The sequence below is a fragment of the Boleophthalmus pectinirostris genome, unplaced genomic scaffold (assembly GCF_026225935.1).
Source record: "Boleophthalmus pectinirostris isolate CB_2022bp ecotype Guang Dong unplaced genomic scaffold, ASM2622593v1 HiC_scaffold_21, whole genome shotgun sequence".
NCBI lineage: Eukaryota > Metazoa > Chordata > Actinopteri > Gobiiformes > Gobiidae > Boleophthalmus > Boleophthalmus pectinirostris.
In genome coordinates this window covers 18,352,182-18,375,959 of record NW_026571175.1, presented here as the reverse complement: position 1 = coordinate 18,375,959, position 23,778 = coordinate 18,352,182, and the positions used below count along the sequence as shown (strand labels likewise).

General features: G+C 38.8%; 2 protein-coding genes across 3 annotated transcripts; one reads left to right on the top strand and one right to left on the bottom strand.

Moving 5' to 3' along the window:
• Positions 1-338: 338 nt before the first annotated feature.
• dync1li1 (dynein, cytoplasmic 1, light intermediate chain 1) lies at positions 339-7,674 on the bottom strand. Its single transcript, XM_055157052.1, has 13 exons — positions 7,439-7,674; positions 7,119-7,192; positions 6,241-6,357; positions 5,935-6,165; positions 5,669-5,823; positions 5,436-5,529; positions 5,110-5,245; positions 4,926-5,037; positions 4,735-4,794; positions 4,580-4,624; positions 4,405-4,492; positions 4,197-4,313; positions 339-1,695 (listed from the first exon to the last, which is right to left on the bottom strand). Exons 1-13 carry the CDS (start codon positions 7,657-7,659, stop codon positions 1,577-1,579), a joined length of 1,569 nt encoding a protein of 522 aa, XP_055013027.1. The 5' UTR covers positions 7,660-7,674; the 3' UTR covers positions 339-1,576.
• A 3,245-nt stretch (positions 7,675-10,919) lies between these two features.
• On the top strand, positions 10,920-22,722 carry cpne4b (copine IVb). 2 transcript variants are annotated; one of them, XM_020932503.2, is made up of 16 exons: positions 11,205-11,267; positions 11,348-11,519; positions 13,120-13,299; positions 15,225-15,296; positions 15,423-15,497; positions 16,000-16,083; positions 16,171-16,260; positions 18,041-18,139; positions 18,214-18,300; positions 18,858-18,917; positions 19,022-19,155; positions 19,325-19,379; positions 19,572-19,623; positions 20,063-20,196; positions 20,561-20,797; positions 22,588-22,722. In XM_020932503.2, the coding sequence occupies exons 2-16, from the start codon at positions 11,349-11,351 to the stop codon at positions 22,717-22,719; spliced, it is 1,662 nt and encodes a 553-aa protein (XP_020788162.1). In that variant the 5' UTR covers positions 11,205-11,267; position 11,348; the 3' UTR covers positions 22,720-22,722. The 2 variants fall into 2 exon arrangements, with proteins under 2 accessions (XP_055013020.1, XP_020788162.1); XM_055157045.1 differs by having other exon boundaries at positions 10,920-11,519.
• The last annotated feature ends 1,056 nt before the right edge of the window (positions 22,723-23,778 follow it).

Genomic DNA, 23,778 nt, shown 5'->3' with positions numbered 1-23,778 from the left:
TTAAGGTACAGTTGACTCGGAAAAACAGATGCCCATATTCTTACATAACAATGTACGCATAATTATTCCCTTAATCTAACTAGGTAATAATAGTATAATATATATAGGTTCATAAAAAGGTACAAGGTCTCAGGTTATAAACAATATAGGTACCACTGCCCTTGATTATCCTTGTTAGTTATGATAAAATGACTAGTTTTACAATTACACAAATAGTGGTCATTCTTAGCCCGAAGACCGGAAAAGCACTACACAGTTGTCAGCTAAGGCAGCTGGTTTTAATAATAAAAATAAAAGTGAAGGGTATATTGATTAAAGAAAACGGTCAGGCAGAGCAATCCGAATAAATACACCTTTTATTTGACTGATTAACAGATTTGATTATACAAACGCCAACACAGAGCTCTGAAATAACAGGACCAATCAGCATGACAATGACTGTACATTCTTGATGTGACACTCCCATATTCTGAACCCCTCAACGCCAGTATTTACTTACTACAGAATCACTAGTGTCTTTCTGTACAAATAAAGCTTAGCTATTCAGATGCTGCACAACCGTTGCAGTGCATTTTGTTTTTATTAGTATGGACATAATGGACACAAGTGGTGGTTTGGCCAATATAAAACAATATTGTAAAGGGTGTTCTCTATGTATTATGGGCTTTTGTAGTCCAACAGGCAACCTGTTACAATTAGTGTCTTTGTTCCAGTAATGTTCTGTAATTCGGTTGCAAATGAAAATCTCATATCAACATATTAGGTCTACACTGAATTAATTCCTTCATATTATCTACATGTGCCACATTCTCTCTTGGATTCTCAAAAAAAACACACACGCACGCACACACACGCACGCACATACATGTACGCACATACATGTACGCACACACGCGCACACGCATGCGCACACACACACACACAAATACTGGTTTGTTTGTCCCTTTGTTCAAATGTGTATAATTGGAAATGCAAGTGTATTAGCAATTTTGTTGTAGGCATTTTTGTTCTGTTTGTCCAAAGAATACTGGCCAAATTTGACCCATTTCATACACATCATATACAAACATTCACACAACCTGTCCTATGGTACCTTTTCAACATGCACACTTAAACTCTAGAGTAAAAAACAGTAACAAGACCATCACAATAATATGATGGATCTCCCCGCTCCAATCAAGTTCAGGTTTAACCCTTTTTGTCTATCCAGATGGGATTCGCACTCCAACTTTTGCCTCTACAATGGCCCCAAATCCTTGTTTTTGAGAAACTGACAGCCTTGCATGTAACAATGGCAAATCATCAGTCTCCACATAACAGACAGGAAGAAAAAAATGGAGGAAGAAGAATGTTTTTGCAAGGTTTTAGAGGAGGACAGCAACTTCTTCTCATTTAGGACAAAGTGAAAAATGGTGTGAGTAAATCTGTCCACTCCGACCCCATTACCTTGTCCATCTTCCTCTATTCTCATAGCTTTACAATGAACAGAGGAAAATGGGAAGTGAGGCTGAAGAGCCAGGAGGTGGCTCAGAGAAGAGAGGTGACAAAGAGGGAGGAGTTTGATGTGTGTTGGTCTTCATGTATCTTGTCCATCATTGGCGGGGGATTCGTTGGCATTGGACAAGTCTACTTCAGTGTCGCGACTGGATATGCGGTCCAGTTCTGCCTGTACATCACTAATTCCAAGCTTTGAACCTGTATCAAAACAAATCAGTATACAAAAATTAGTCTAAATGTTTCTGTGCATCAGCATGCATGAATTTTTTTTTTCTTGTTTTGGAACATTTAATATGGTGCAAAAATGCAACTGGCAAACAAGCATGGTTTTAATTAAGGCTGAAACGAAAAGAAGTGTAAGCGTTTGCATAAGATGCACTGTTGTCACTGTAGTGTATATTACAAATGTACAATTGTGTAGTATTTCGTAAGAGCTAAAGCAATATATCAAGCATATTTTGTAGCCTTACATCTCCAGCCTAGGCAGATACTTTGTTTAGACAGAGCACCTGACAAAATGAAATACTTTGTTTGAGCGGCATTATATTCAATTGATCAAAAGAGGGCGCTGAACTGGCACACCGCTTTCTCATTATGTTTATAGGGGCAGTAGTGCATAGAATATAGAGATTATTCCTTATTATAATTTTCTTTGCATTGCAGGTAAAGACCGTAATACAGTGATCCTTCATAATGTAATAAAAATTGTAAAAATTAGCTCTACATATCAACAGAGGCAATTTGCCATCAACTACTTCTAGACTACATTCTCAAAAATGAATACAATCACAATATGTAAGACCCTTTATCTGTCATCACCAAAAAAGCATGAGTATCTCTATGAAAAACCAACAACCCCAATAAGTACCCAAGACAAATGATCTTCAGAACACTGTATATAACATTAATCAGCCTTAGTTAGACCCACATGCTGTGTTGATTGCAGGCAATAGCCACTGCCAATGTAAAAAGCATGCCAAAAGAAAAAGAACAGAAAAAACAAAAACATGGCAAAAATAACAATAGCGGGTCAAAGTGTCTTGCAAGTTTTTTTTTTCCCATTTTATGTGAGATAATAAAGAATGCTTGAAGCACAAGTATTTATATTTATAATTTAGTCCACGCAAACTAAAAAAAACATATAAAATATTGTTTTGCAACGAAAGAATAGAGACACCTTGTACAAAGGGTAAACAGAAGGGTGTTAAAATGATGGATGCTTCTGATTCAAGACAGACTCGAGCAGCAGTGGCTATGATGTTACTCTCACACACCTCAACGTGGCCAGCATCCTCTGGCTAGTGCATACACATACACACATGTGAACGGTGGTTATAGTGAGACTGTACAACAAATGTTATGGGTGTTATGAAGAAAAAGTGTGACATTTTATAACACAAGCACTGATGTGTATGGTGGGGAAAATAAAAGGTAAAAATCTGACTCGGTGCCCAAGTAAAAAAAAAAACATTCTAGGCTTTATTTTACATTACTTGTTACAATAGGTTAGACTAGAATTTTGGATGTGGTAAAATAACAATAAAAATATTAACATAAATGTTGGCAAATATATTGAGCATATGCATGTTTTATGTAAAGCAGTAAATCGGTGGGGCTGGAGTACTATTTTATAACAATATATAATATATTAGAAATCTACTATATTTTAGATCGTCATACTATTTTCTTCAGTCTTCCATAATGCATACAGCAATGAACACAGAAAAATGCATAATGTACTTCTGATTCATAATGTAATTTTACTTTTCTCCAAGATTCAATTTAAGCCATTGTTTATTATTATTTATTTATTTTATTTATTTATTTATTATATTTTTATTGACTTGTTAAATAGTGGCTTAGCATTAACTGCTATTTAACTGTGTTTTCACAAGTTGCATATATTCTGTGTTCAAATCTTGTCAGCAGTGTCCAATGCAACCCTAGCCCTCAGCTGCCTCCCTAACCCCTGCTCTAGCTCCAGCTCACATTAAGGTGTGGGCTCACATTGTGTCTTTAGCTCCAGAGAAAAGTTGACAGGAACTCTGATGTAAAATTACAAATATTCAGTGATTAAAAAAACATCAGCGAATACGTTGTGCTAAATACACGCAAATTAGAGGTAATTTTTTTCTAATGAAAATGACTAAAGGTTAGGAAGTACAAAACACTTACTGGATTAGAAACTGATTTCCTGGCTTTATTGTCAACGCTCATTAAGCCTGCATCATATGCATCAATTGCACTGCATCATAGATGGGTAGACATTACGCTGCAGGTGACTGTCTGAACATTAATTCTGTGCAGCTCATTGTCTCTGTTAGTGGTGTTAATTGGCTTTGTCTATGGCTACAAAATCTGACCTTTTTGACTGCTGTCTGTGCCCTGTAAGCCAAACACCTGCTGTTTTTAAAAAAAAATGTCACCACAGTATCAATGAACTGGTCACTAGTTCAAATTGAGAGAAGTTTAAGCTGTAACAAAACATCCTATCCAGATATTTTAATACGCCCATGGGTGACACGTAATAAGGGTTAGGTTACATGTTATTACATGGTGTTACATTGTACATTGTATTAAGAGTACTGAAAAAAAGTGTTATTGAAAATTAGGATAAAAGATAGCTATCCAGGGTCATTAAGGTAGAATTGAAAGTCTTTAGTATTAACAATATACAAGCATTGAAGAAATACACAAACCTGATTTCCGTACTGTTCCAGGAGTGTTGTTGCCACCTGTCCCGGGAGGCCCACTTCCAGCTTTTTTTGTCAGTAGACTGTTAAAGAAGTTTGCCAAAACACCCTCACTAGTCTGACCTGAAGCGTAAAGTGAAACATAAATTAAATATAAAAGTATTTTCTGTAAAATCATTCATTCTTAAGTTGCCTACAAGTTCAAAATTTTTACCTGCTTGAGGCATGGCATTAGCAACATTGGCTGCTGCTGAGCGGTTACTTGTCCTTGGAGAACCTGTGGGTGCTCTGCTGGTTGTGTCCTATGTATATACACAGAATATTTTACTGTCTTTGAAACTGGAGTTAAGACACTTGAACGGGTTGCATCAAACATAAAAATCACTTACCACTGGCCGTCCTGTGGTCACAGCAGGTTGCTTGGCTAAGAGTGTCTGCAGAGTTCAGAATAAGATACATTACAAACTAACTGGTACATAAAAAACAAAAAAAACAAACAAAAACAAAACAAAGCCTAAACAGAGAGTAAAAATTGTTGCCAGACCTGAAGTTTTACCAGAAATACTTGGTCATCTTCAGCTTGGATCTCCTTTTCATGGACGATCTGTTTGTGAAATATATAAATACAATTCATTTATTTCAAACTAAGGTATGTAAAACAGTGCCATATTAGATTTAATGACTTAACAAGGTGTAGCACATACTTTATATAAGAAGGATATTACTGTGCAATACCTTTCTGACGGGAGGCTTAACTATTACATCTTCAAAGCCATCATCTGCTTTTACTGTCTGAAAATTTTCATGAAGGATTGCAATCTTCTTCTCGTTGTCCCAACCTGAAGGACTAGTGGTGGAGAAGAATAATTAGACTCATCAGCACAATTCACTCAGAAGCTATCAGGGTGCTTAGACTTACATGAAAACAGCATCTCTTTCCACCACCTGAGCAGGACAGTGGAAGGGAAAGCCATATAGTCGGTGAACCAAGTATTTATAAAGCACATCCAGATTCTTCATCTCTTTTACTGATGTGTAGACAAGAGATGCTCCATCTGATAAGGAGTCAAAGAAAGTATAGCCAACCACTTCATAGCACTTAAGAAAAAACATTTATCTACTCAATTTATACTAGCATTAAAAAATCATAGTGAATAAAAATAGAGGGAATAGAAATACATTTTAAAAATTAAGTTTTGTATTGTTAAACACATTTAACAGAAAAGCATTTCCAGTGAAGGATACACTGTAGACAGAAGTGTCTGACATGGGACTGAATAAAATCAAGGTGCTCGTCTCTGTAGTCGTGCTCTTTCTCCAATGTGCTGATGGCATCACACTGGGGAAGGACAAGACATAGTCAGAGAGAGTTGATTTGTGACTGCAAACAGCATTTGTATTTCTTATCTTAAAGTATAGCATAGCTTCCTAAACAATAATCCAAACTAACAAAATGCATGTACTGGTATAAAACACACCTTGGTGCAGACCACCACTACTGGTATTCCAAGGTTATGTGTAAGTGTGTTGTCCCCCAAGGGTAGAAAAACACTTTCTTCATCTTCATTCCTTCTTTGTGGTGTACCATCCTCTCCACTGCCTGGTTCTGTGTATTCCTGAAACTGCTTAACAACTATAATAGGAAACAAAACCATTTTGTAAAATGTACTACTGGCTATAATAAAGATAGTTGTGAAAGGTATTAATGTGCACACAGCACATTCTTATAAGTTAGTTTACCCACTTTTGTGTTCTAGTTCTCTTAGTGTTTCTGGGGGGACCCGTAGTTTGTCAATGTGTTCCCTTGCAACGGCCGCCCATTTCTGCAAAGAGTCCAAAGCATTCCACGGCCGTGACATGTCAACTGTTATCAGCAGCAGTGTGTCACTAAGCGCATCCACAGGTATTGCTACACCCTGCAGACCTTTGTGATAGAGGTCTCCATCTAAAACCCAAGCGTTACATCTTGTATGGTCTGTGGACACAAACAATAAAAATTATAACATGTTCAGGTGTCTCAACAGCATAAAAATATAATTGTGTATGTTACCATCAATGTCATCATCATGGACACTGAAGTAGAGGTATTCAAGCCCACGCCCCTTCATATACTCTTCAACTCCTTGCAGCTTGGCAACTAAGGTGGTTTTCCCTGAGCCCACCTCACCTAAAAAAAAAACAAAAAAAAACATTTTAATTCCTTGCCTTGAACATCACAGTGTATTTCATTAATGATCAATACAAAAGCAAAACATAACAATGTGAGTTAAAGGTCTAAATGTATATATTTGCATACTCACTCACTGTGTTCTTATACAAAGTGTAACATAACCCTACATTATTATTTAATAAAGTTGTCATATCCTGTTATATGTAGTACATGTGAGTTTGATTTGCTGATGTACTTTGTGTATGTATGCCATAATAGACTATGCCGACAGGGGGACTCATCGTATTAAAAACAAAGCTGAGTGGATGTTGCGTGTCCAATACAACTCAACTGGTACAATAACCACGGTTTGCCATGTAAATGAACAGGATGTATAGACAATGCGTGTTTTTTTCTGGGCGAAGCGACACAGGGGGCACCTCTCTGCATTATAAAGAGCTTGTGCCCGTTCACACCCCCGATGAGTCGACATCAGCATCCTTCTGTCGCTGCTGCTAGCATCCCTCAAAGCTAGAATGACTTGCACTGCATTATATCGTAAGGTGCAACGTGTCTAAGTCTTAAAGTAACACCCAGTGCATCATAACATTAATTGCCTATTCTTATGAAGAGGCAAATAAACACGTGACAATATAGCGCATCATTAAGCCAAGCTCCACTGCAAGTCCTCAGACTAAAGATGCTGCAGATTCTTGACTGTTCAAGCTAACGATGTCCACTGGTTAGCTAGTGCATGCAGACACAACACAGATACCCACCCATGACCAGGACATTTTTGCCAGCCGGTAGTTTAGATCTTGAATGGGTTGACACTTCACTCAAGATAGTGGACCTAAAACACAAACTGCATGTTAAATTTAATCCCTAATTACCCTGTTTTATACACAAAAAAATAAGGACTGACAACAAGAGGCTAATACAAGCTAGTGCTGCTGTGTCTACTGGCCAGTCTGGTCCTGATGCTAGCTAGCCTTATTAGCAGGCTAGCTGTCAAACCAGCATCATCTTTGTAACAATGGCCACTCCATCTCCGTTAACTCAGATTACAAGATCCAATTTTAGGTATTCCCACACTCACCATAAATTTTGCCCATCATCCTCTTCTGGGTTGGAGTTTTCCAATGTAGTCTTAGGTCCAGTGGATGAGGAGGATAATAATGCACTCCTCCCTGAAGTCGCCATCTTCGCAGGGTTGGTAAACTGAGCGGGCGCCCGGATGTAGCAGCGCTGCGCTAAACTCGTGCTAACTCTGTGCCTGTGCTCGGTCCATGGGACCGGGGCGTGGTCCACGGGGTCCATCCGTTCATTGCACACACGAATGTGCAGTATGTCTACTTCAAGTTCATGCTCAGCTAAGTAGTACAACAACTGTTTATTCATTTAATCTGACCAAATCTGATCAAACGCACTTAACCATTTTTGTATTGTAATGTATCACAAGAAACATTTAGTGATAACAATACAGCTTTAATTGTCTGATAATTGATGAAGATAGGCCTATATGGGACTAAATTGTTTAATCAGCTAGTTAGTTCTCTACCTAATTAACTGTATAGTCCCCTCAATTATTTCCAATTTCTTCCATTCAGCTGATCTATATAACCTGTCTAATGTGGTGTGCAAAGTTTAGTGTTAAACAGGTAAATGAAGTCTACGCAAATTGGCTCGTTTGTGGTACGAATTGTCTCTGGTGAATGTGGTTGACTCTGATTGGCACAGCGTGAACTTTAAATTAACTACTGTGTGGTCTCAGGTGTGCGGTCAGCGCTTATTATAAAACAACTGAAGCGTATCTTGACCAATCAAAATCGAGAAACTGGTAAATAACTCTGAGCTCTGTTCACAGGCGCGAACACAAGATGGCGCTGACACACTGTGCGGACTGGCCACTGGTCCCTCGGCACGGTGCGCTCTCTGCGGCCCCCGATGGAGCGAGAGGATTACAAACTCCTGTTAAGTGGTGCACCGTCTTCCTCCTCCCCATCTTTTATCCAGAGTAGCCAAGCGCACGGAGCTCATCCTGATCGTAGGAACTAGATCCAGCTGGAGACAGCGCAAGCAAGCTGCCATCTGCAGTGTTGTATATTAGAAAAACATTTAGACAAAGAGAGTGAGGGAAGAGAGATGGGTCCGGAGGCGGTAAGGTATCCGTGATTTTCAAGTAGCCTATACCGGCGGTGAAGTTCTTTGCGCTGCTTGTCTTCAGGTCGTTTAGGTAAGTTTTTTCCCTAAGGGTTAAGGAGCCTCCAAAGCTTTTATCAGGATCTTAACTGACTATGGTATTGCAATATTTTGCCAATTCAGAAGCTTTACATTTTATCTGGGGTTGTTAAGGGCAAATCTAATACAAGGGGATAAATATGCTATAGGCTCGTGCAAGTTGATTGGTCCTAAACAGTGCTAAACTATGTAAGGAGAAATACAATAGAAAACTGTAATGAAAACAAATGGGTAGGAGTTTTTAAATAACAGGCCATGTGTGATTGTTTCACATATTCATACCTTTTCACTCACCTTTTTCTCCAACACCATCTCTCACATCCTTTGCCCTTAATTCCTTTCTATAATAATCAGACTGCTTCACATCTGATTTCCTTCTGTCTCTTCCTCCAACCGAACTGCCTTTCTGTGTCCACCCATTTAGCTCCACGCCACTGTCATTATTACTATCTTGTTTGGTGTTGTGTGTACTCTGCCATGAAACGTAGCTGCCTCCTTTACTGTTTGTTTGATAATCAATATGTGAAAGGCAATTACGGGGGTACTGGTCTTTCCTGTGGATGTCATTTATGTCACACCTTCCTGTGTCAATTTGCATCTCCAAATGTAGGGGGAAATGCATGATACACTCATACTATGGATTTGCACTTTGAGGGGTGATTTGTTCCTTGTTTTTATACACAAACTTGAAGTGGGCTACACATATCTGACCTGAGACTAGTACATTATTTAAATTTACACAACAATTTCAGAGCAAACTGTCTATTTAGTGTAAAAGGAATCAGCCTGTTGTTCAGTTGTTTGTTCTAACATTGTTCTCCTAACATTGCCGTCTGCATCATCCTTAAGTGTTTAATGCAAACTTGCATATCCATCATATCCAAATGGATATAAACTGACTTTATGTTTGATGGTAACACTGGTCTTACATATGCGATATTAAAAAAGAGCTGTCAAGTGTTACAAGCAATTGCCATGGTAGTTGAAAAAATCACAAACATATACTTTACTTTTGGCACAGCAACATAATTGGTAATTGGTATGTCAGCACAATGGTACCTTTGAAACTGCAAACCTTGGTAAAACACTGCAACACAAGGCCTGGGGCATTTAATAATTGCAACTCACATCATTATAACATATTACTACTTTTGTTATGCATACTTAAATAAATTTTAATGAAGATGTTGCCTGTTTGATCTAAATTGATCTAGAAAATAAGGCATTGCAACACCTTGTGACAAGGTGTAATCTGAAATTTCATCATTAACACAGTGCAACCCATGTGACAGCTGATCTTAAATTGCATTATAAAGAGGGATTCTGCACCCAGCTCTCATACAGTTGTTCAAGCGATAGATATCTTCCATAGCCCCCGTCACTATCACTGTCATTTGCTGTCAACCGGAACAGACAGGCATCTGCGGCTGTCTGCACATACACGCAGTCATACATAGGCACAGGGCATCGGGAGTCTCTACACCTCCAAACAGGCTTGTTGTATGTTACACACCTGCTCTGTGTTCACTAGTCGGCTATACAATCATTCAGGGTACTTCTCTAAAAATAATCACCGTGAGGCAACACACACACACACACACATTGGGCATGAATTATGGAAGAAAGAGGAGAGAGAGAGACATTCAGGTCAGAGTCAGACCCAGTTCTAAGAGCTCCGTTCCCTAAGGATGATACTACTAGACCGCTGCATTAATATTCAGTTTGTACCAACCAGCACATCAGACCTGTGGTTATCCATTAGTTTGAACTTAGTGGACCTGAGGATTCCCAACTAATTGTTATAACATTGTATTACAGTAAATGAATAAAATCTTATACATTTATCTCATTACTATTATTACATTCATATGTTTCATCTCTTTTTTTTTTTTTTTTAGCTTGACAGTATCTCTCTAAACAAATTAGCAGTCATTAATGCAATGATAAAGATAAATACTGCAATCTGGTCTTTGTTACAAGTTACTAATAATAGCATCTGTACAGATGTATTTTTGATCTATGGCAGTTTATGGTATTCAGGGATCGCTCAGAGGTCAGAGGCCAAGCTTCGAAGCTGTGCTTGGTAATATCAACAACAACGTTCTAGCAACTTCAAAAAAGCGCGCGACATTCTCTGATGCAATTAATTAATAAAAATTCATTATAATGCACCTTTGTGGGGAGATGACAGCGACATTTACATATTTTACTAGCTCTTTGTCCATAAGTAATGCCAGTGTGATGTGATGAGTTACAGGGACTATAAATATAATTGTGGCAACTTGCATAAGTAGATAGGGTTTCTTTTGAACAGTCTCTTGCTTTTTGTGACCGTTTTGTAAAACAATCTGTTCTGTGGAAACCTGAGCAGAAAGATTCTGATTTGTTCATTACTCAGCACAGTACACTTGGCCTCTGTGTATACGCCTGTTTGTTTCTTGTCTATAAACATGCATGCGTGTGCAGATTATGAATTCACTCGTTAATCCTAAAATCCATATTTGTGCCCTTATTAGAGCATACAGTATTGTTGCTATGTATGTATGCGTGTGTGAGGACCATCTATGATATTCCCTGGCTCCAGAGACCTGACCTTGGAGTGCTGTCTGCTTAGTCAGGGCCACTGCATCTGCCCAAGTCTGTGCAAGCCACTGCAGTGCTCTCTGCTTTTACCTGGGCATTGCAAGGTACATGATCCAGCAGCACAACCTATATATAACCCTGTGTTTTCTGTCTTTCGTTCTTTCACTTGTGATTGTGTGTTCAGCATGAGCAACATCTACGAGTCGGCAGAGGCCACGCTGGGCTTCATCAGCTCACCGTGTCTGACCAAAGTCGAGCTCAGAGTGGCATGCCGGGGAATCTCGGACCGCGATGCCCTCTCCAAACCGGACCCCTGTGTAGTGCTAAAGATGCAGTCACACGGCCAGTGGTTTGAGGTACGATAATGCTAATGGTTTTTACATAAGGGCACAGTATGCTCTTCACAGGTCACACAAGCAGAAAGGATGATCCAATTACACATGAGAGGGAGTGTTAATTGTGTGGAAATATCCCACTGACCCATATGAAATTGAGTGAATGTATTGTAACTGAAATAAACCATGTTTTACTACAAAATTATATTGTAAGTGAAATCTACCCATTGGACACTAATAGTTTCTTATTTCTGGCACTTTAAAGTTCTTTTTTTAAATGACACTGCATTGTAAGCATATAATTAGAGTCTGTCCTCATTATTTACTTTTGCATCACTTATTACATATTTTTAAGTGCTGCTCTATGTACATGATTGTGAGATTGTTTTTGATTTCCACCTGATTTCTCTGTCTGTCCATGAACCAATAATGTACTCATCACACTGGAAAGGTTGCCACATTGACTTTTACAACCCAGTTACAGATGATATTCTCAAAGACAAGCTCTAGTACATTTCACTGCTGAGAGCACTCCAAATGATTCAAGAACTGAATTCACGTCTAATGCAACAATGAGTGACTGTAATCAAGGACCTGCTGTCATGTAGAGGTGTGATTGTGTCATTTCTCACCCGCGCCCCTGGCCTCTGTTTATATAATGGATGCTCATTGTTTTAATTGGAAAAACAGACTGAGTTTGAAATTTGATTTTACAAATGCATTTTGAAATGTTCTCAGTATTCAACAGTGTATGTAGCACTGTCCGTAAGAAACATTATGATTGATGAATGCATTATATTAAGTTTAAACACAAACATTAAGTTTATCACAGATCACATATCCTGCCTTTGTCTTACATCTTGTATTATGTTTTCATTTACTCTGTAGAACAATTACGCTGCATGGTTTGTTACTGTAACCTCTGCAGAGTGTTCAGAAAACAACGCAGGATTACTCACTCTTTGAACAACTCTAAACTCCTGAACTGTGCTGGTCTAGCCTCTGTGGGCGTGTTATGATAAGCCATTGTGAGAATGTGGAGAGGGATAAAGGCTATCAGTGTTCATCAGATTGTGATACTTTTAATGGGATAATTGTTGTGTGTTTGTGCGTCCTTCTTTGTGTGTTTAATGAGGAGAGATGTGTGTTATCGATGTGGTGAGCTTGTGGCTTATGTGTCACTTGCTAGTGTTTTAGAGTGAACTGCTTATCAACAATGAACTCAGGCTGTTTTTTGTACTGGATTTGTTTTGATGGCATCACTGACAAAACCATTTTTGTGGCCTGGATTTTCTGTGAGGCAGTTAGCAAAATCTGATTCAATGTTGCAATTCTAGTTTCTTTTTGTATAGTCAAACAGCTTTTGTGATTTTTGCCATCAAGGAAAATCTATATTCTCGACACTCAGGTTGAGAAGTGTAAACAATGTGGTAATGCCATTTACGGTAATTGCTCCAATGCTAGTGAGATCTGCAATCAATGCACCCTGGCAGTGTGTGAGACATTCATACTTTATTATTCCACTTTTTAAAAAATTGAACAATCTATTGAAAGTCAAACTGTGAAAATAACAACCAGTTTGGTTGTGAAATTGTTTGTGAAATGTATTTTTGTATTGTAGGTGGACCGAACAGAGGTGATCCGCAGCAGCAGTGGTCCTGTCTTTTCCAAAATCTTTCTTGTGGATTATTACTTTGAGGAAGTCCAGCGTCTTCGATTTGAACTTCACGACATCAGTTCAGGAAACAATGGCCTTCGTGATGCTGACTTCCTGGGATCCATGGAGTGCACACTGGGACAGGTTAGTGCTCTCCGGAAACAGTCAGTGCTTGGCCTGATGGGAAAATGTATGTGATGGAGTCTGCTGCAAATAGCTCTTCCATTTAGTGTTACTCAATCCATTCAAAGTAACCATGTGGAAGTGGTGCATGCAAGTACATTTTGTACTTCCTATTTATATGTTATATAATTTAGAGAACAGGGAATTAACATTTTGTTTCATGTCCATCATATTTTGTTGCCTGTGCCGGGGGTTATGGCTGAGTGCTCCTTCTCACCATACAAAATAGCTATCTGATCATAGTAAAAGCATTAACCAAAGTGCTGGGTGCGTTTTATGTTCATTATGTTGCAATTCATATAATGGGATTAATGCTATTGTTTAGTAAATTTGATTAAAGGTTCATTATGTAACATGGTACAGATTACAACAGCTTTTGGCTCTATGGATATGCTATCGCTTTTTCTGGAGTGTTCCACAGTATGGCATTAAACTTACAAGCAGGTGACACCACCAGATCAAGTTACACATCAGATCTGTGGAGGCATGCCCACAATAGGAATGTAACAATATCCAAATCTCTCAGTACGACATGTTCACAATATGCCTCTCATGGTACGATATTTAATGCGATATTTTGTGGAGTCCAAAATTGTCAAAATATGCTACTTTTACCTTTTCCTTGGTTCTGTGTTACTGTCATAATTCAAAGAACTAAGATTTAGAAGTGCTTAATAACAGTTATTTCTTCATGCAGTCTACACTAAAACAGCAAAGAACCATGGTTTATGCTGTCCCTTCTGTTTGTTTGTTTGTTTTGCTCATGATGAATTTAAGCAAAAGACTTGTGATTCGATTGTGTTGGGCCTTGATATTATTGCGAGAGTTTTGATGATATGATATTACTATACTATTTGGTTATTGTTACATCCCTAGCCCACTAGCAATAAGAATGTATGTTTTTGTAAAATTTTAATATTATGTAATTGAATTAAGTTAAGTTTATATTTAATGCCATACTTTTGAACTTTTCAGGCAAAGCAATTGTATGTCGATGGAGACAAGATGGTAGAGGAAATGTTACAGAGTGCACCTTTAAAATCTATATAAAATATAAAAATGTGTTGATAGCAGTACAAAATCAACCCAAACCATCAAAGGGGCTTTAAAAAGTAACTATATTTAATCAGTTGTAGAAATATAGGCAGAGGGTTCATCCAGAGGGGTGGTTTGACATTTTGACAGCAAAGGACAACTTCACATGGAATGGTTATTTGATCAAATATCATCTGCTTTGAGTTCCGTAGCTGCTTTATATTCAGTGTTGAGATAACTCAGACAAATAACCCTAATGAGCACCACATTAAAATGCAAGTGTGACTTGTTAATTAGCATATAGTCATAAAATCACATTTCAGTTCACAACTAATCATTACAGAGATGAGTCATTTTTACACAAAAAAACATTTAACCCAGTGCTATCTTCAGTTCAGTTTAATTTTGTTTTTATCCTACATCTGCATTATTACTCACAGATCATAACATTTCTATAGTGCTCTTTCTTCATTCTTTTTAGACTAAGACAAAAGATAGGTGTAAAGTCAAACAACTGAATCAAGTGACTCACAGTATCTGCGTTGCTCATTTGCTGACACTTCTAGGATTCAGTTAGTTTGTTTTTGGTCTTACATTCTGTTGTGTTGACAATACACAGCTCTCGCTGCATGCTTCAAACCATTCTCCTCTCCAGGATGATGACTGAAAAAGGGTTAGATGTTTCAGAGGCTGACAGGATGTACTTATGATGAAAGGAAATAAGAATAAAATTTGATAGGAGGTGAGAAAGGCGATTGTGTGATTTTATTTTTTTCTGTTGGGTGTCAGGTGTTGAGGAAAAGAACAGTAACACCAGAGTTATTTTCTTGTCTGATTTTTTTTTTTTTTAGATTGTCTCACAACGGAAACTGACCAAAGCCCTACTCAAACAAGGCAACACAACCGGAAAGTCTTCCATAACGGTAATATCCTGTCACTTGATAGTTAATTGATGGTGTTGCCTGTTCAGTTTGCTCTGTTCCTAATTTCCATCTAATTTTCGTCCTTCCTTTTGACCTCTGCCATCCTCCACCTTTCCCTCTGTGAAGGTGACAGCCGAGGAGTTGTCTGGTAATGATGATTACGTTGAGCTCTCCTTCAGCGCTCGCAAGCTAGATGACAAGGTCTGTACGTGGATAAAAGAGTGATACTTCCTGATTTAGACACAGAAGACAAATTCATATTTAGAGATAGGAATTTTATGTTCTTCCCATTTGTGTTGGTCAAAGAGCGTGGGTGGGGGCTTTGGGATTTAGTGATGAACTAACTTGCACACTATTCGCCAAGTACAAGGTTGCATATAGAGATAGGTGGGCACTCCCTGCTTCCCATTCCTAAATCCTATCACCGACCCCTCAGCACCCCTCCCACCCCCACCCACACAGATAAGTTTATTAATTTTCTTCCTCCATGCACACACACACATGCACACACGCAGCTACGGATGACTAATCTCAACACAATGTGCCATTGGGGGAAAGATGGTAGAGAGAAAGAAAGCAAAAGTGGAGGTGGAAAAGGGAGAATAAAGGAGGGACATAATAATGTTGTTAGTGAATGAACGATTTATCATCAAAGAAAGTTGTGAGGCAGTGGGTTACTTGTATGTTTTTTCTTACTCCAAAGGACTTTTTCAGCAAGTCAGACCCTTTCCTGGAGATTTTTAGAATAAATGATGATGGCACAGAGTCACTTGTACACAGAACTGAGGTAATTTGACTCAACCAGAGTATATTCATTAACTGTTACACACTGTTACACATGTAATGTACTTACATGTGTTTTATGTTTGTACAGACAGTGATGAACAACTTGAGTCCAGTCTGGAAATCCTTCAAAGTTTCCTTGAACACATTGTGTAGTGGAGATCAAGAAAGAGCACTAAAGGTGAGTGCAAGCTCATTACTGATGCATGATCATTTTTTATTTCATCTAACAACTGTGTGTTAATGTCTCTGTGGAAACCCTGCATCATAATTTTGGTTTAAGATGTTCTTCAAAATAGGGGCGAAGCAATACACTAGTAATGACATGCGTTTGGGTTTGGTCCAGAACATAACATAGAGAAATGACATACAGCAGTTTTCATTGTGTTACAGCTGTTTTCACTGTGCCTTTTGCTGTCAGTGTTTTCCACCATTTTTGGGTTAGTCCTATTAGGCTGTATATAGTCCCATTATAATTTGCTTTGGCTCTAGTTGAGACCTAGTTTAGTATGGTGATACTCGAAAAGCCAAATATCTTCTTCGTTGCTACCTGATGTGAAAGGTTTAGGAACCACTAGGTGCTAGATTATACAACATGTACACTTTGTGCACAAGTAAATAGGTATATCATGAGCCTAAATAATAAGCTTTGCTTTGCCTACTCACAGTTGATCTGAGGTCAAGTGCTGCTCTGTCGGAAGTCAGTGTGATATTTAAAGTGCCACGCACATGTGAAAGAGCTCAGTGGTTGTCATAAAGGCCCACCATTACTCTGCAGAAAAGATTTGTGTGTAACGCATTAAAGCTGTGACCGCACGTCAGATCTTGACAGTTATTCTTTTCATGAATAAACATGAGCTTGTTCATTAAATATTCAGAGGCGTCTTAACTCTGCATGGCTCCTGACAGCAGGAGAAAGGGCTCACACACACACTCACGCCAGTGGCTATGGTTTCCAGGGCTACCTGTTTGAAGGATCAGAGCTATAGTGTGAAATGGCAGAGCTGAGATTTCTATTCAGACCAGAGCTTCCTCTTCAGCAGGCTCTTAGCTGGCCAATGCATAAATGCATTACCCCTTTCTGCTGTGTCTGCCTGTCTCTCCTTTGCATCGCCCTTATCAGTATCAACCCTTCACTACTTTTCTCTTCGGCCACGTGTTCATCTATCCATCTACTCCAGATGTTAGTATTCAATGAATGAAAGCTTCTTCATTAGACTCACTCACCCTGGAGAGTGAAGGGCTGTGAGAAGGGGACTGCCCTTCATTTGCCAGCCAAAATTACTGTCCAAAAACAAAGCACAAGTAATGAGAATGCATACACTTCAGGTGAAGCCTCTTGGAGCCTGAAGAGGGACACAGGAAATAACAGGATTACAGTCTATTGAGATTTTTAATCAAGGCCCAGTTCAGCTCATTGGTCCCTGCCATGACCTCATAAGAGAAGGTCACAGAGCTCTACAGTGTAATGACTCATTGACTGCCATTAAAACCTCAGTTCCAGAGTATTTCTGTATTTATTCATGTGTGTCTCAAGCTGACAACTTTATTGACTAGTATTGATTGTAGAGGCTCTGTGGGACCACTCTCAATATTTGTGCCTTGTGTCACTTTTTTTTTATGCTTCTATCAGCCTTGGCCTTTTTGACCAGTGGATTTCATCAGTGATTGAGACCATTTATCTTGTTTGGCAGCTCCTCTGAGAGCAACAAACTATTGTACATAAACAGGGACCTCCTCCTTCACACACAAAGCTGTCGCTTAAGCTGCGTTTCACTCAGCATCCTCAGATTAATATTTCACCGCTCTATTGCCCCCCCACTAACACCTCTTTATCAATCATTCAGCATGGCATTTCCCTGCATGCCTTCAAGTTCATGTATGTGTGTCGAGATGACAATGTTGCAGCTGCTTTAACTGAAATAAGGTTGAAATATGCACATGTATAACTCTTGTTCCAGTGCACCGTGTGGGACTGGGACTCAAATGGGAAACATGATTTTATAGGTGAATTTCAGACTACTTTCAAAGAGATGAGGGCAGAGCAGGAGGGCAAACAGGCAAGTAGACCAATATTGAAAACATAAATTAGTCAAGTGCATATTTATATTTTTAAAAACATCTAATCTAATAGATTCAATGGGAGTGCATCAATCCAAAGTACCAGGTGAAGAAGAAGAATTACAGAAACTCTGGCATGGTTATCCTCAACCACTGTAAGGTAAAAGAGAGAGATCATCTTTTGTTTCAAAAATACTCACACCAAGAGAGCTCATCTTTGCTACTATGAATTCACAAAGTTCTGCTTTGTGTTAGATGTATGAGATATTAGTAATGTGTTTGTCTCATGGACTTCAGAAGAAATTGTCTTTATATCTGCATATTGAAATACCAAGTCTGTAAGGAGGTAGGGATATGTGGCTCAGCTCCTCCATTCTTGTAGTCCCTCACTATATGTGTTCTATGGGACCTTCTGCAAACATTTCTTACTCATCAAAGGTGGAATTACAGGTGAATGACAGACTGTGATCAGTGCTTGAATATATATATGAGTATTTAAAAAAGACCAAGGCCATTTCATTTTAAATAATCCATATGCTATTTGGATATTGTTTTGACAGCAGAGCTCCAAAGAACAAAAAACAATTCTATGCTTTGCCTTTGGGATGATGAATGACTAATTAAAGCATATAATCGAGCTCATAATTATCACTGTTATACATGACTGCACTTTGTTTAACAATGACACATTTCTGATTTCCTTGATTCTCCCAACAGATCATCAAAATGTATTCTTTCCTGGATTATATCATGGGAGGCTGTCAAATTCAGTTCACAGTATGTTCGCTCCAATGCAATCCTAGCACATGTACATGTTTTTTTCTGTGCTCGCCCATGCTGCGTGACTACATGTGTGTGCGGCTATGTGCTTTCCATCCCAGGTGGCCATAGACTTCACAGCATCCAATGGGGATCCCAGAAACAGCTGCTCCCTCCACTACATCCACCCATACCAGCCCAATGAATACCTCAAAGCGTTGGTGGCTGTAGGGGAGATCTGCCAAGACTATGACAGGTTTGAAAGTGCTCCCATCAATCATAATCCACATTCACACATTTCCAGCCTAGATATCCTCAGAAGAGTGTCCCTTTGATGTAAAGTCATGATAAATCACTCCGTTTATCTAATAAAGTCATAAATATTGCTGCTCTGGTTTAGCCTTAGTCTTTTTGTGTCTTTCCAGTGATAAAATGTTCCCGGCATTTGGTTTTGGAGCACTGATACCACCTGATTTTAAGGTAGGACGTTGGCAGTATGACAGGCTGTCCCCTTGTTTGTGAAGTAGCAGCAGGAGCTTGAGCTGAAGTGTAATTCGATATTTTTTTAAGCTTTATTTTGAATGAAGGCACAGCTTGCTTTTGATCCAGATGAAAGGCTAATACATCTGTCTACCTGTGAATTGGACTGAACATGTTCTCGATGTATTATAGGTTTCGCATGACTTTGCTGTGAACTTTGACGAGGACAATCCCGAATGTGCTGGTAAGCTCCATGCACATTCATTCATTTTCACTATTGCTGTAGACAGTGCCGTTTTTCTTCTATACATCTTCCCCCTCACCCACACTTTGTTGCTGTCTGGCTTCCAATCCACACATACAAACACGCTGCTCTGTGATTCGTCACTAAGCTGCAGGAGGCATTTGGGGCGGCTCTAAGATACACTGAAACATAACACTAATCTCTATGTGTGAAATGGGCTTCTGTGCTCTTTTCTCAACATAGCTACATAGTGTGTTTGTTATGATTTTTTTCTGTGACTGCACAGTCACCTTGGAGTATCATCACATGCAGCAGATGCTATTTATTTTTGCATGTAGTTTTGCACGTATAAGAGCCTTGATAGTGTGAGGTCGACATTGTCGCTGTACACTATATAGACAAATGACTCACAAATAAAGTTTATTGTGTCCTTTCATAGGAATCCAGGGCGTTGTGGAGGCCTATCAGAATTGCCTTCCTAAGATCCAGCTGTACGGACCCACCAATATTGCCCCAATCATCCAGAAAGTGGCTTCTTCTGCGTCTGAAGAGATGCACACCAAGGAGGCTATGGTAAAGCAGACAGAGACAGAGAATACAAAAAAAAAACATAGGACATTATTAAGGGTTTTCAGCAGGCATAGAAATTAATGGTTATACTCAATGAATGCTCAAGTGATAATATAATGCAACCAAAAATAAAATGTTATACAATGAAAGCTATTGGACGTGACAGAAAAGATGGCAATAGATATTAATTAAATTTCAGTCACACATTTTGCAGCACGAAATTTGTCTGTCTCTCTTAATGCCTTCCCCAGTTCTCCAGTGGATTAGAATGAGTTTTATTCAAATTAGCCTTTCACAGTCACTCAAAAAAAAAAATCAAACCCCATCAAAAATCCAACAAGTTTCCTTTTCCCTCCTCTCCCTCTAGGAATACTTTATCCTGTTGATCCTGACAGATGGAGTGATCACAGATATGGCAGATACACGGGAAGCCATCGTGCATGCCTCCCACCTGCCCATGTCTGTCATCATTGTGGGTGTGGGCAACGCGGACTTCACTGACATGCAAATTTTAGATGGAGACGACGGCATCCTGCGCTCACCCAAGGGAGAGCCAGTCCTGAGAGACATCGTCCAGTTTGTCCCCTTTAAAGACTTCAAACATGTGGGTGTTTGCAATTTGACTAGGGAGATTTTGTGTGAATGTAATTTCAGAAGGAAATAATGTTGAGAAATAGGACAGGCTAAAAATACTGGCAATTTAGTAAAATGTGCCAGCGCCATAGAGGATTTTTGTATGTAGCTATTTTTCACTGTCAAGATGCAAAGCAATTGCACTACCTGTAAGCAAAAAAACTAGTTTCATTATTTTTACTCCCATGAAATTGATTATATTAATACTGTTATATTCTGTATAATTTGCTTGCAGTAGGTTAGATTGATTTGGTCTCACTTGTTTTTTGTTGTGTTTTATTTTTGTGTGTTTCTTTGACAAATTCATTTATTGCCCTCACAACTATTACACATTTACCAAACTAAACTAAGCACTGAAATGTTGTATTTGCTACACTTCCTATAGCTACAACTGTAATATGTACTGACAGTACATTAACATTGTTTTGTCTTTCTTATATTAGAATCTAAGACAAAACAGAGGCAAAGGCGATTTTCTTTTACCTCATGAAATATGTAACACGATGAAGGAATTTGGAGAGCAGTGTTCACTTTCCAATGGGTGTGAAGTTGCTGGCGCAGACAAACTAGCTCAAAATAAGGGCACGCTACCAGCTTAAGAAGTGCTTCCACAGTGGATTTGAGCTGGTGTGTGGGTGTGTAGGTGTCTGAGACATATTTTGTCTTTAAGGAGCGAGTATGTGGCTGTAACATGTTGGATGTGCTCGTCAGAAGAGATCAACTATCAGGCAGATGCCTGTGTGTGTCATTATGTGTGTCGCGGGACTTTAATTCAGTCTCCATTTGACAGCCTGTTTGGCCAAGTTAGTTATGGTGAGTTTGGTCTGTGTGACAAGTTGAGAAATCAAGCAATTACAACAGGACGCAAGTGTGAATTTCCTAGAGAAGCTGATAAAGAGTAACTAAATGTAATCTAAAGTACAGAAACAACCTTGGTGTAGTGAACAAAAAGGATGAGTTTGAGAAGATGGGATAGAGCCTGTGTGTTTCTTGGAGTGGTCAACAAGAGAGCTGAGCTAAAGACAAAAGGGAGAGTGGGAGTGTGTGACAGAGGTGGAGAGGTGATTTTCTGCTCTGTCGTTTCTTTTCAGAGGGGATTAGCAGGACGACGCTGCTGTGTGACAGGCAGAGAGGGGGATAACAGGTAGATTGAAGTGAAGAAGGAAAGGAAAGAAGGCTAGGAGAGAAGAGGGGGGGTTGGGGGGGCACACGATGCTTTGTTTCTGAGAAGTAGGAGTACAACAGCAATTTTGAGCTTTTACTGTTTTAATGTGAATTTGTACCCTACATTTTTGTAGTTGAAGTTGTACATAATGGGATAGAGTATTATTGTCAAAGTAGGGCATATGTTTACTTGCATTTACTAAAAACTTCAAACAATTGTTGTTACTTTGTAAAGCAAAGTTTCCAATTTCAGGTACTTTAAATGTTGCTAAAAGGAATTAATTTGTTAGTTCATTAAATCTCATCAAAGATAATGAGCTGTCAATGTGAGGTATGACAGATACATAGTATTATTGCAACTCTGTCCCTAATCAGAAAGCCAGTCACATTTTGTTCATCATTTGATAAGCACCCATAGGAAATAGCCATGCTTCTAGAGGACAAAAGGTTGAAAGAAGGGATGCTATTAGGATTTGTCAAATACGTTTGTCTAATTACATCACTCTGATCCCATCCCACCACAGGATGAGGCTCAACAGATGTGTTATGATGCTTTGTGTGACCCCAGTCTTTCTCATCATGTCTTTGTGTGTCTAGGCCTCCCCGGCTGCTCTGGCTAAAAGTGTCCTGGCAGAAGTCCCAAACCAGGTGGTGGATTACTACAATGCTAAGGGCATCAAACCCAAGTGTGTCTCAGACTATGAGACTACAAGAACCTTCAGCCCATGACAATGGATTGCTTTCACAAACACAAATATATCATATATATATACTGTACATTGATGTACTGTATAAGAAATATACAAAGCACAAACATATACATAACTACATACTGTAGTCTAGCTCAGAGATTAGTTTGTTCTGGTGAAACAATTTGAATTATTCCATTGATGACTATTGCATGCTTGGCCTCAATGGCATCACATGGGAAATATTAAATACTTACTACTGTTTATCTGAGATGTTTATAGAACCAGGGGCAGTGTCCTGGACCAGCATGCACTCAGACTATTAGCCCATCCAAAGAAATGACGCTGCTACCTTATTTAGATAACTAGCAAGTACATAGAGCTAAAGTTGTGTGAGTAGGCAAATCCAAATAACTGCACCCAGACTGCTTGGAATTAGCATTGCAAATGTTATTTATGGGAATAGTAGTGTTCCTAATAGTGTACTGCATAAATGCATGCATGATTTAGCTTGGCTAATATCCAATCTCCTGTTGCAGCTTGCTAGTTATAAAATAAAGTAATGCTGTCATTCGACATTCAGGATTGTCTTGGATGTTTGGGTTCTTTTCTACAGATCCAGTTCAGATTAATTATAATCTGAGCAACATGATAATTGTAATAATTTCTTAATCTTCTTATATTGTAAAGAGTTTTGAGAGGTTAGATATGCGTGTGTGGTAGACACTCTAATGTGAGCTGAAAACTGTTTTATGTAATATGCATGTTTATTATAATAAAGGCTACTTGATTTTCACATCTAGTGTTGTATTTGATGTATATTATAGAAAAATATGTAAATCGCTTAAAATTTCATTTGGCACTTAAAGCTACTGCAAATATTTGTTTGCATATTACTTTATGGAGATGAGCACATAGATAAAGAAAATAGAGGAGGCAGGTGGCAGCCTCACCACTAGATTTATTTCTCTCTGAGCCCCAATGGATACAATTTGTATATGCATATCCCCACTGAGAATGAATCCAGTCAATCTCTGACACGGACGTCTTATTCTTATTTAAAAAAAAAAAAAGAAGAAGGAAAAACAACAACAACAAC